Source organism: Colletotrichum jinshuiense, chromosome 3 (genome assembly GCF_051148585.1).
Source record: "Colletotrichum jinshuiense chromosome 3, complete sequence".
In the NCBI taxonomy this organism is placed as follows: domain Eukaryota; kingdom Fungi; phylum Ascomycota; class Sordariomycetes; order Glomerellales; family Glomerellaceae; genus Colletotrichum; species Colletotrichum jinshuiense.
In genome coordinates this window covers 695,899-708,184 of record NC_139310.1, presented here as the reverse complement: position 1 = coordinate 708,184, position 12,286 = coordinate 695,899, and the positions used below count along the sequence as shown (strand labels likewise).

At 52.2% G+C, this 12,286-nt stretch overlaps 3 protein-coding genes across 3 annotated transcripts; 1 reads left to right on the top strand and 2 right to left on the bottom strand.

Moving 5' to 3' along the window:
- Positions 1-2,638: 2,638 nt before the first annotated feature.
- EsH8_III_000203 (uncharacterized protein) lies at positions 2,639-3,556 on the bottom strand (the record flags this gene model as incomplete). Its single annotated transcript, XM_083261928.1, has 2 exons — positions 2,639-3,266; positions 3,330-3,556. The coding sequence occupies 2 exons, from the start codon at positions 3,554-3,556 to the stop codon at positions 2,639-2,641; spliced, it is 855 nt and encodes a 284-aa protein (XP_083122415.1).
- Positions 3,557-5,601: 2,045 nt separating this feature from the next.
- EsH8_III_000202 (endonuclease III domain-containing protein) lies at positions 5,602-6,777 on the bottom strand (the record flags this gene model as incomplete). Its single annotated transcript, XM_083261927.1, has 1 exon — positions 5,602-6,777. One exon carries the CDS (start codon positions 6,775-6,777, stop codon positions 5,602-5,604), a length of 1,176 nt encoding a protein of 391 aa, XP_083122414.1.
- A 2,234-nt stretch (positions 6,778-9,011) lies between these two features.
- Positions 9,012-10,784, top strand: EsH8_III_000201 (uncharacterized protein; the record flags this gene model as incomplete). Its single annotated transcript, XM_083261926.1, has 3 exons — positions 9,012-9,259; positions 9,335-10,294; positions 10,370-10,784. The coding sequence occupies 3 exons, from the start codon at positions 9,012-9,014 to the stop codon at positions 10,782-10,784; spliced, it is 1,623 nt and encodes a 540-aa protein (XP_083122413.1).
- Positions 10,785-12,286: the final 1,502 nt, after the last annotated feature.

Genomic DNA, 12,286 nt, shown 5'->3' with positions numbered 1-12,286 from the left:
CTGCACACAAAATTTATCGCGGTGTTATTCATGGCGATAACCAGCACAAGAAAGAAGAAGGCCTCATTACTAAGGGCATTGAGAGCTGTTCTATTTCTCACTTCATTGCCACTCATCACATTGTACATTTTTTCCAAGCTGCGCAGCTCAGAGGAATCCGAAGTACCACTACCGGATCAGGCGTCAGCCGTCACACCAACCGATCATGAGTCAAATCTTACTGTGTGGGACATTTTGAGCAACGATGCAAGCGTGTCTCGCTTCGCGCGCATTGTAGGGGAGCTGCCTGACATCGTTCAGGGACTTTCCGCACCGCAGGCCAAGTTCACTGTCTACGCGCCAGTCAACGAAGCTTTTGAGTCGTTTTACTTTCCGCCCGACCCTCCTCCATTTTTTGGGCTGTTCCTGGCGGGATACCACATGGGTCCGGGACCCGTGCCTGCAGAGCGCTTGAGCTCTGCAGGCACCGTCTCCTCTTTCGTAAACGGCGACATATTCTTCACCTACAAGCAGCGCATCAGTATCCAGCAAAACGGCAACAAAATAACACTCAATCACGAAGCAGAGTATCTTCCGACGGGAAGCAGTCCATCGAAAGCTGTCAACGGTTATGTCCATCGAATAGGGGGTGTGCTTGGGCTCCCCAACTCCACTGCCCACGTCCTTCGCACTCGGCCACAACTGTCCAAGCTGCGGGAGGGACTGGCGTGCACCAAACTGGCCGAGAGCATATATGATACAAATGCGCACATATCCCAAACATTGTTCGCTCCAACCGATGCCGCATTTGATCGCCTTGGCAAAAGAGCCACCAAGTTTCTATTCAGCCGGTGGGGGAGGCCCTACCTCCGCACATTGCTCAAGTACCATGTTGTGGCCAACCGAACGCTGTTTAGCGATATATATTGGCCGCACAATGGTTCCGAGTTGGTTGACTTGAGTAGGATGGGGGTAGCAGAATCTCATAAAGTACGTTTAGTCTCATGATTTATGTCTTAATATGTATATGCATTCTAGTAAAATTCTCGACAATAAGCTAACTCGTGTTGTTTAGTTCCGCCTGCCGACTTTGCATTCAAGCCTTGATCTGACTGTAGAAAGTCGGAAAGTTCAGAACCGATGGCGGCTGAATGTCCAATCAAGCAGTGATGGGGAAAAAACCAGCATGGACGATGTGGTCAAGGTATCAGTACCTGATATTCTCACGATGGATGGCGTAGTTCACTTGGTTGACTCATTTATTCTTCCTCCACGGCCTCCCCAACAGGAAGAAGAATCCTTTCTGGGCAAAATTGTCTCGTTACTGTGGCACCAGGACCAAAGTGTTGAGGCCTTGGTAGATCGGCTCGAACCATACATCGACGAATTGGAGACTTTGGGTTAAGAATTACGAATAGTTTTCTTAGAAAGACTGTCACCTCAAGGATTCTTAGGTTGGGGTGTCCGTTAAATGCTGGTAGAAACCGCAAGCCTCTGTCGTAAAATTAATCACTTTTCATATTTTATTTTAATGACATAGTGTCGTGCAAAGGTTTGGTATCGGGGGTGAATTGTTTCGTTTACAGTAAAACCTGCATTTCAAATTGTGGAAATTGATCTGATTATGATGGTGCTGGTAACACAAGTTTTTCATGTATGTTGACCTGCAACAGATTTACTTTCAAGATCCCAGCCTCACATTATTGCAAACGAATCATCTTTTATTTTATCAATAGAGTCATTTACTAGAAGTACTTCCGACGTTGGCTTTTGAGTGTAATGAGATTTAACATCTAGCGCAGACAGTGGCGATCTTAATAACGCTTTGTCTGATCTCTAAATGTCGCCATGAAAGTAATTTCGAAATCGTTGGCCTGAAGACATCAAGCGTTAATTCATGTCTTGGGTCTCTTCATGGAACGTACCCTTTTGGGCGTGGCAAGTCTTGGACCTAAATGGAACACAGACCAATATTAGGAAGCCATTGTCTGAGGGGTGGTAGGAGCAAATGACCCTCAATTGGTTTACTAGTTCATTCTGGTCCTCCCTGGGAAGAATCTGGCTGAGTATGCGAATGCACTGGCGAAAGGGGATGCTTCTAAATGAGGACATCTGACAATGACAACATTTTGTCGGAAAGTGACAACACCGGAATTATGGGACTGAAGCTAATACGGCTTGTCATGTTCATCCGTCGGACATTAATGAAGGGCAAGCGTGAATAAGCAAACATTTTCCTTATCGACGGGAGGCCAACCGCCCGCCATTGAAAATCTCTGCCCAGCTGCACAAGTCCGTGATTAAGCAAGCCACTTGGGATCCCGGCGTCGCTGCCCCCGGCAATCATTGCTTTTTCGGTAGAAATGAGAGGATTGGATGCTGGGAAATCTGCACACCCGGAACTGGGACCGACGCTTATCGCTAGACAACCATCTTTTGTTTTGGTCAACCGACTCACAAGGGGCTGCGGCAAGAGCAATATGAATCATGGTATTTTGATTGGATTACAAGAGGAATAAGGCAAACGCCCGATCGCATAGCGACCGCGAGAATTTCTCAGCCAGAGGTAGAAGGGTATTGGGCTTCGCATGTATGTACAAGGATGCAAACTCTCTCCGAAACATCCTCCTTGCCGACCTTGTTAGCGTCTTGATCGAATTTACTCGCTCTGCTCCTCGGAGGCATCGTGCGGGAACAGGCTGAGGTGGTACAGGTCAGTCCTGGCCTCCTTCTTGACCCATGCGGCATTGCGGCGCTTGAACATCATCTTAGGCAGGGCCGAGTTCAGGCAGACGTTGACCTTCATGCAGGTGCCGCCGGTGCAGCAGCTCTGCTCGATGCAGACCTCGCCGTTGCCACAGTCGTTGGTAGTGTCGCAACTAGTCTCGCAGTCGTTGGGCTGGGCGCACACGGAACGGCCCTCGACGGTACGGAAGCATACGCAACCTGTATCGCTGGAGCAGAGTGAAATTGCATCGCTGTTGCAACTCCATGGAGCATCGCAGGAGATTGCGGGACGGGTGCTGTTGACGAAAGGCGCAATGGTAGTTGTCGATACGAATGTGACGGTTGATGTGACAATAGGCCCCGGGGCGGTGGTCGTGGCGGCTGTGGCACCAAAGCAGGAGCAAGCACTGCTGAAGCGAGCTGCATCTGTGCAGGCGGAGGCGTAGGCCGGGATGGTCTTGACGGGGATTTGGGCGGAGAGGGTTGCCTGGCGTGGGACGATTGACCGGGTGTTGTTGGCGGTGACGGTTTGGATCTTGGTCTCGGTGACGAAGACGGTTCTGTGAAGGTATTAGAAGGGAAACCTATATGTCAAAGGCCTGCTGCGAGTGATAGATACATACGAGGCGGTCGCGGTTTCAGTCACGGCGAGAAACGAGCTGCACTCGGCCAGGCGGACTTCCATCGTAGCAGTGCCGAAGCGGGTTGCCCTCACAGCACGAAGACAATTATCGGCATTGCAACCCGCTGCGCGAAGGGTCAAAGGAGGGACATCTTTAGCCAGGCCGTTAGGAACGACTACAAACGCCGAGGCCGCCACGGCGAACGATGCAACGAACAAGAACTTCATCTTGATGAGAATGAGCGAATGTGATGATGCTCGTGAAAATGATTGGAAGAGGTTAACCCTCAGTAAGAAAAAAGAATGAAGGGTGAAGAATCTGATCGAGAAGCATTGTTTCCTCCGAGCGTCAAGAGACGCTCGTCTTATATACATCCATCTAAATGTCCCAGACATCTTTCTCCCTCGCGTCTAGCAGCTCAACAATAGGGAAGAAATGTATGCTCACTATTCATGCAAGGGGAGCCTGGGAGCGCCTCGGCAATGACCAGAAAAAGCAAACAGGCTCTCAAACCTCGCCGTCTTAGAGAACAATGCATGCATCTTGCCGTCATCGGGCCCACATTGACGCCAAACAACGAGGAGAGGTGCAAACAGAACGCCAGAAAAGAATCGTAGCCCCTTGCATCGGTTAAGCATAGAATTTAGGAGATGCATCGGAAAATTGAGATAAAGTGCTCTCGTCTCCGATCCGGGAAAAACTTGGTGCGATGTAAACTAGTCCGAGGACTGTAGAACCTCACCAGATAACCTCGTTCCTGAACTGGCGTCTGCCGGGGCCCGCAGTAGCGCGGTGCATCGATGCCAGAGTCACCCTCCAAAGCCCGCCGAAGCCTCCCGCTAACGAGCGATGCGGCATCGGGGCTTGCGAAGTTACTTGGCGGTCAGTTGGTAATGATCATTGATGGATAATAAGCTTACTTTTTGCCGCGTTCGCGCCCCACCGCAATGGTTTGTTCACCTCTGTCTCAAGGTGGAGGGGAAACGCCGGTTTTGCAGCCAAGAACGGCTTGTCTAATTGTTGCTGCCTCAACGGCTTTTCCGTCGGCGCCTCGATTAGGTGATCGGCATCACTTGAAACTGTCGTTTGACGGGCCGCAGAGCTCTCTCACGACTGGAGATAATTGAATTTCCTAGCCGCAACACAATGATCCAGACTCGCATTATGCACCGTCGTAATCCAGAGTGCAAACCCAGTTGTCGTCGGTGTCCCGCAAACCCCGGGATTCACGGGCCTGGAAATTCCTCAGGATCATGAGACCGTTTGCATGAAGTATGTTTAGCAGGAAACTCAGGGGGAATCATAAACACCCCTCTTCGCGTGAATCCGGACCCTTACAGCACTATCTGGTGAACTTGAGGTTCTCATAAAACACAATGCTTCTGACGCCGGGAACAGGCGAATGCTTTGAGCACAAGTCTAGCAATGGAACAGCACGGTCGAAACTCATAGCTAGGAGACCAACTTGAACAAACTAGTTCGTCTGTTGTTGACCTGAAATCGTGCTGATTGACGGAAACGGCGATCATCAGCGAGTTTGAGCCGTTGTGGCTTGGATTGACTTGGTGGACTAACATGCTGAAAGTTTGAATCGCGAAGAATTTCCTTGGCATCATTGAAGCAACTGTTTCTGAAGATACGACTAACAATTGCCTGCTTCTCACTCACCAGAAAGCCGTGATATGATGAGTAATTATTACATGAGGCGCCCAATTGCTCCGATGTCAACAAGCTCACAAAGGGTGCCTTCGGCAGCGTCATACACAATATGAGCTTGTGCTTTTTTGAGGCTTCTTTGGCGGGACCCATTGGGAATTGGCGTACGTTTGGAAAAAGTAGGCCTTCAACCTTTATATCCAATACAAGACCGATATGTATACTTGCTCTAAAATTTGGAACAACGAGGAATAGTGATGTTGGCAACCTTGGTGTGCATTCGGGCAAACAGCAGCCACTTCTGATGCCAACGATGTTCAAGGATTGTAATATGGACCGATCTGGCATGTCAGCTCATGATGAAATGAGGACTTTCTGAAGTGTATGAATAACGATATGTTAGTATTGTAGAGAAAGATGCAGTAACGCAATGCGGAATAGATGAGTGAAAGAATTCTAAATTGTTTAGTCAGGCGTGGAAATGTTTTGAATTTGAGAGCTCTATATTATTACAATGGCCCAGATACACCTCTGTCAAAAATAAGTCGGGTTATTCTTTCGAACCCTGGCTACGGCTATAAATTGTATTTTCAATCGCATACATGTATTGCCAACCCTATTCGTCGAGCTTGGATGGCATGCCCTCTTCGCTTTTCAACTTCTCTTGCCGAAACGCCTTTCTCAGTTCGCATTTGCCAATGCTCTTACCGCCGGCCTTGCACTCGCTGCATACTTTGCCGTGCTTGACAAGCAAAATGTGAAGTCCATACTTGTCCTCGTCGGGGATCCTGACGTCCAGATGGGCATGCGTCTCGTCCCGGGAGGCGCTCTTGGGACGCCAGCCCAGGAGACCGGTGATCCTCCACACATGGGTGTCTACAGCAAAAGACTCCCTCTGCAAGCAGAAGAGCAGAACGCAACTGGCCGTCTTGGGGCCGACGCCCTGGAAGCTGATGAGCTCCTGCATGGCCTCCTCGTTGGTAGCATTGAAGAGGTGGTCCAGCGAGTAAGAGCCGTACTTTTCCTTCGCCTGGTTCAGGATGCCGATGATGACCTTGCTCTTGACCTGGCTCAGCCCGCCACACTTGATGGCTTCCTGCAGCTTTGGGGTGCCTCCATTAGCAATCTTTTCCCACTCGTCGCTGCCGCCGTACACGGCATCCATGCTCCGCTTGGCGCGGGTGGAGTTGGTGTCGCTCGTGTTTTGGCTCAGGATGGTGCGAACAAGAGCGTCGAGGACGGAGGGCGAGTCGCCGCAGCCGGCGCGTGTTGAAGACGCCTTGACCTCGGCGGGACGTTTCCTTTCCCCGTGGAGGTCGGCCAGGATGCGGTGGGCCAAGCGGCACTCATCCGGGGTCGGGTGGGGGAAGTCGGGGAATGGCGACTTGTCGGCGTACTGGGAGTATGCCTTGAGCTTTTTGGACTTCAAGTCGGCTGGGGACTTGGCAATTTTCGTCTTTTTGTCTGGCGTCTCATCTGATTTGATGGCCTCTTTCTTGACGGGCGTCAACGGAGGGATGTGGGAAAGGTCCGGCGACGCCGCATCGTGGCCATCCAGCTCCTCCGTCTTGACCTTTTTAGAGGGAGTGGCGGCACTCGACGTCCTTGTCGCCCCACGCTTTCTCTTCTCTGGTTTTGATGGTTCCTTTTTGACGGCCGGGTCTTCTTCGGCAGTTCTGCTGCCGTTCGTAGACTTGTTGAGGTGACCGGCGCCAGAGCCGAGGCTCTCCGTCTCTGTTGGCTTTGTGGCGCCGGCAGCCAGGCGAGCGCTGGAACGTGTTGCACGCGCCATGGTGATTCTACTTGATAGCATGCACCAGGATTCAGTAATAGCAGCGTATTGTCTCTGGCAATTTGAAAGTGTTGCAGGCTGGCGGCACAGGTGGACCCAAGGTTGTTACACGGATGGCATTTCAGGGGCAAGCAGCGGTGGTGATGCAAAAAAGTGCGTCGTCGGCCTCATCACCGACTCTCAGTGGTGATGTCAACGAATCGGACCCGCCCGGCCCACTATCAGTGTCGTCCGTGCCATTGTTTGCCTTTCTTTGTAAGCGAGATGGTTGCTGGCCCGTGCCAGTAACCTGGCCTCGACGCAAAGACAGACGGACGATGGGGGGGGGCTCTTGTTTTTTATTTTATTCTTTTTGGAATCTTCTTTCTTCTTTTCTTTTTACGGTGCTGTTGGTGGAACTGAAGGAAGAGGGGGGACACGAATAATCATTCCGCAACGAAGGAGAGCACACAAAGGACACCGGGTCGGAACTTGATCTCCGGATCGTGGCGTCCATCAGGAACCAAACGTTAATTATTCAACATTTGGCTTGCCGCTGTACCCTCTTCTGCTGCTGCTGCGCTCCTGCTCCCACGCAAGTTCCATCGTTCTGGATTGAAGATGAAGAGAGAAAAGAAAGCCTTGTACAATCCTCCCATCTCCCCAGGCTCTCCTCTCTTCCTCCCGTGTGCGTGCGTTGGTTGACCTGCATCCGTCTGCAGTCACTTCACCCTTCAATCTGCCTAGCTGCCAGCCGATGCTTGCTTTTTCTTTGTCTCTCCTCACTTGGCGGGTGGCCAGCGCAGCCAGCCTTGGCACATGGTCCCCTTAGTCTTGCATCTTCTGCTTTCATAACAAAGTGATGCAACCCCCCTTTCACAAAATGCTGGTACAGCTGTCGCCTACCAAGCCAGACAAACCTTTTCTCTCAGCCACTCGGCACTCGATGAAAAACTCGATCAATTGACAATGCGTTAAACCGTCGACCTCGATCCCTACTGACTCAGGAATGTCGTCTCCATTGCCGGCAGCGGGTCCGCGCATCTTCTCCCCATCGACGCGCCGTGATCTTCTCCCCGCATCGTGCATGGACACGAACGGCCACGTGCATATTCGTCTCTTGTGGTGGATTCTTCTCCTCCACCCTAACGGACGTATGCCAGCCAAGAGGGTGCGTTGCAGGGATCGCGAAACCTCGAATCATGCCCGAATGGGAGACACCATGTTCGAGCGAACCGTGTCTTGCATCAAAAGATTTTCCATGCCAAGTTGGGCGACTATCTGACAAATAAGGTGCCGACGCCACCCCAACATCACAACGGCCCTGCCATCAGATAGGGCAAATGTGGGTGGCTGATGCCAGTTACCGTGGCATTCGTCCTTCGTTAGCCTATTGCTTGACATGGGCTTGACCTCCCAGCTCCCCTGCCAGCAGCACACCCAGGCCTTTTTAGCATGCTGCTGGGTTATCATGATCTCCACGACCACCCGAGGGCGCCATTCATTTCGGCATGCTTGAATCTGCCAAATCGACGGCCATATTTTGCCCATAGCTTGGCCAAGAGAAATCACACATCCTACAAGCCACAGACCGTGCCTTGAAATCCCGGCCTTGGCACAAAGCTTCTCTCGCCATTAGCATCCAGCCCCCAAGATCCAACGTAGCTGGTGTGTAAGCTCATGCACAACAACCTGGGTGCTGAATGGATTACCGCATGTTTGAACGCGCTACTTACCGGCCCATCAAGCATCGATTCTATTTTCGACACATCTTCTCTGCATGTCGCAGGTGAACAACGGTCTTGCCCCTCTGCCAGCGCCATGGGTGCCAGCATGCCAATTTGGCATGCCCCCAATCACTGGGCAACCTTGGAACGCCATCAATGGCTCTCTGTCAGCCACAGACTCAGAGTTGCAAATACGTGCTCTTGGCGCTGGTGCAATACAACCCCAAATGTCTTGCACACATGCGGATCCCACCTTGGAGAGTAGCCAAGGTCTGAAAACGGATTAGGACGCCAGTCCAGCTGTTGATAGGCTACGTTCGCCGCCGCCGACCCCATGCCCACGCTCTTGTGTCAAAATGCTGTCGTTCCCTCACGTTCTAGATGCTCTTTTCTTCGACCACGGCACCCCCTCATTACCAGCCGCCTCGAATGAAAGAAAAGGGCTCACGCCATTACCCATCACTGACGAGTCGCTGACGCCCGCCGACACCAAATCCGACTCCCCGGGTTCGCCCAAAGAGAAATGCCATGAACGACCAAGACACTATGGACGACAAGTCTGCTGCGAACGTAGGCCGCCTAGACGCCGTGAAGAGCATAGCGAGTACCAACATCTCGGATCTGGAAACAAACCATTATGGCCACCTCACCCTCTGGCAATCCATCAAGAAATGGCGTCGTGTCGTCTTCTATTGCATTGGCATGACCTCCGCCATATTGATGTACGGCTATGACTATGTCATAGTCGGCACCACATCGGCCATGCCTAGCTTCCAGTATGCCTCCTTGCCTGACATGCAACTTTGCAGCCATCTTTGCTCCGACGTATTGGACTGACCAAGTGTCTCAAGGCACGACTTCGGCCAGCTGCACAATGATAAGTGGATTCTTCCATCGCTCTGGCTCGGTCTTTGGAATTTCATCAGCCCAGGCTGCTCCATGGTGGGCTCCTTGGCTGGTGGTCTGTTCCAAGACAGGTATGGCCGCCGGTTCTCACTCGCCATCGGTTCTTTCCTGTCAGCGATTGGTGTCGCGGTCTGCTTCGTATCCAACCTGTCACCCGATATCCATACCAGGCGCGTCATTTTCCTCGTGGGTAAAGGGTTCCAGGGCGGGGCCATCGGTATGGTCATGACAACCAGCCAGACCTACATGTCGGAAATCCTGCCGCCGAACCTCAGAGGGCCGCTCCTCGCATTCTTCCCCATCTTCACCCTGCTGGGGCAGCTGATTGGCGCCGCTGTCATCTTTGCGTGCTTGAACTTGGAGGACGGGTACACCATCTGCTTCGCCTCCCAGTGGCCCTTTTCCGCCATCCCGTTGCTGATGGCCTTCATCATTCCCGAGAGTCCGACATATCTCATCCGCAAGAACCAGGATGATAAAGCACACAAGGCCCAGGCCAAACTGGATGTGCCAGGTGCAGACCCTGATGACACGCTGGACACCATCCGCCGGAATATTGAACATGAAAGGCAGCTCACCAATGCTACCTATACGGACTCTTTCCGAGGCGTCAATCTGCGGCGGACTTTGATCGTCATGTTTTCCAACTCGCTGCCAAACTTCTTTGGTCTTACCCTGCTTGCCAAGTCTAGTTACTTTGTGCAGGTTGTCGGAATGAAGGCCAACCTAAGTGTCATCGTTCTCATCTTGGGCCTTGTCTGCGGACTCATCGCCAACATCATCAGCGTCTGGATACTCTCCAAGGTAGGGCGCAGAAGGCTTATCTTGATTACACTGTCAATTTTGACAGTGATTTGGGCTGCAATGGGCATTGCAGGCTTCTGGTCGGGTTCCGTGACCGTCTGGTATGATTCCCTCGTTCTTACCCCGTCGATGACGACGACGCTGTTGAGTATGCACACACTAACCCACCGTTGCAGGTATACTGCTATATCTTTGATAGCAGTCGTCGTCGTGGCTGGCCTGGGAGTTTGGCCTGCCTCGCACGTCGTCGGCGCCGAAACCTCAGCGCTGCATCTGCGGTCCAAGGCCCAGGGTGTTGGCTGGTTCACTGCCGGCGCCAACAATTCCATCTTCGGCTTTGTGCTGCCATACATATTCAACCCCGACAAGGGTAACCTAAAAGCCAAGACCGGTTTCGTCTTTGCAGGGCTTTGTGCTTTCGGGTTTGTCGTCTCCTTCTTCTGTATGCCCGAGATGAAGGGACGAACACCGGCCGAAATCGATCGCATGTTTGAGTCTCGGCTACCGGCAAGGCAGTTCCGACACTGGACAAACTCGTCCGCGGGAATGGAAAAGAAAGCATCGGCTAAAGCGGAGCGCTCAGTTGTGTAAAAGTTTTTTTTTCTTTGGTTGGCTTTGCGACCTCTCTTGGATGCAGATGCCGGTGCTCCCAACGGGCCACTCGGCGAAATCAGAAGCAGGCTGCGCCTCAAGCGCACTCGATGAGACTCCCCTCGATTTACACTGAAACCTTTCTGCACGCATTGCTGTGGCGATGGTGTTCGTCTGATGAGCGTTGTTCCCAAGTATGTTGCGCATCGACCCCCTTGCACAGGCTTTGTTTGTGATCTCCCCCAACTGGTTTTTTATTCAAGAGGATTTCTCTCTCCCATGTCCCAATGTCTCCCAACCCACAAACCGTACAAGCAGATATCCTGTTGCCTGGTGTTGGTGGCTTGGCGGCTACTGATCCAATTAATGTTCCCACGACAATATTGTGCTCCTTTTTAGTAGGATACGCCCCGCAAGGCCAGGGCGTCGTTAGGATATAATGGATACTTCTGACAGCGCTAAACCTGCGGTGGTGCCCGCGCGCCCGAACATGGGATCGTGGGATCAACATCGTACGTGTACGTGCGGCAGTCAAGGTCCAAGGGCATGTTCGCGCACAGCCCAACTGGCCCACCTCCGCCAGGGACAGGAGGCTATCGTTGTGCAACACGTTCTGGCTCAAGCGGTATCGGTGGCTATGTTTTGTTTCCAATCATTTATGACGTGAGACGGCATGGCCGGGGGGTGCGTGTACTATTAGCAACCACGTTTGCGTTGACCCACAAGTGACAGAAAGAAGCCCGCACGCCTAGACCTTTTTTGTTCTTTTACAGGAAGAATTTGGCGGCATGTCAGATTTGCTGGCTGACACCCTCCCCTGCTTGCTTGACCAACGGCCGCTTATTGCCCCCGTCGACAAGCTTAATTGGTGATCAGCCTGACGCAGGCTCTGCCCTTTGGGGGACGGCGGACGAAAAAAGATCTGTCATCGGTTGTCTTAACCGGGGAGTTTCCTCGCCCGGGACATTCCCAACAAAGCCTATTCGGAATCCCAGTCCGGTCGTCTGATATCAAAGCCGGTAAGTGAAGAATTAGACCGATGTGCGATAAGACAGACGAGAGAACGGCCGCTACTTGGGTGACGAACGCCAGGATGCACCAATGGGGCACGCACGGTTCCCAACTGTCGGGTCCGGGAATGTCATCCTCTACCCGGGGTTAGTTCATGCCAGAGCCGTGAGCTAGCGGCTGTGCCAATTCTTGTGTTAGACTTCGGGTAGGGCACCCGTCGATCCGTCAAGACGAATAGACGTGGACACGAAGAATACCAAGCCCTCATGGCAATAACCTATTTCGTCAACCCTATAAGCACTTTAATTGACAGCCACGAAGATGTCGCTAAACACGACTGGCGCGGGAATAGCTCTCAACGGCGACAGTCTACCTGGTAATCAGCTTAGCCCTTCGCCAGCAACAAAGCCACTTCCCACCACCCACCACTTCCCACCCAATGCCCACGCTGAGTGGCCAAAGTCCGAAGTCTGGTGCCTAACATAGTAAAC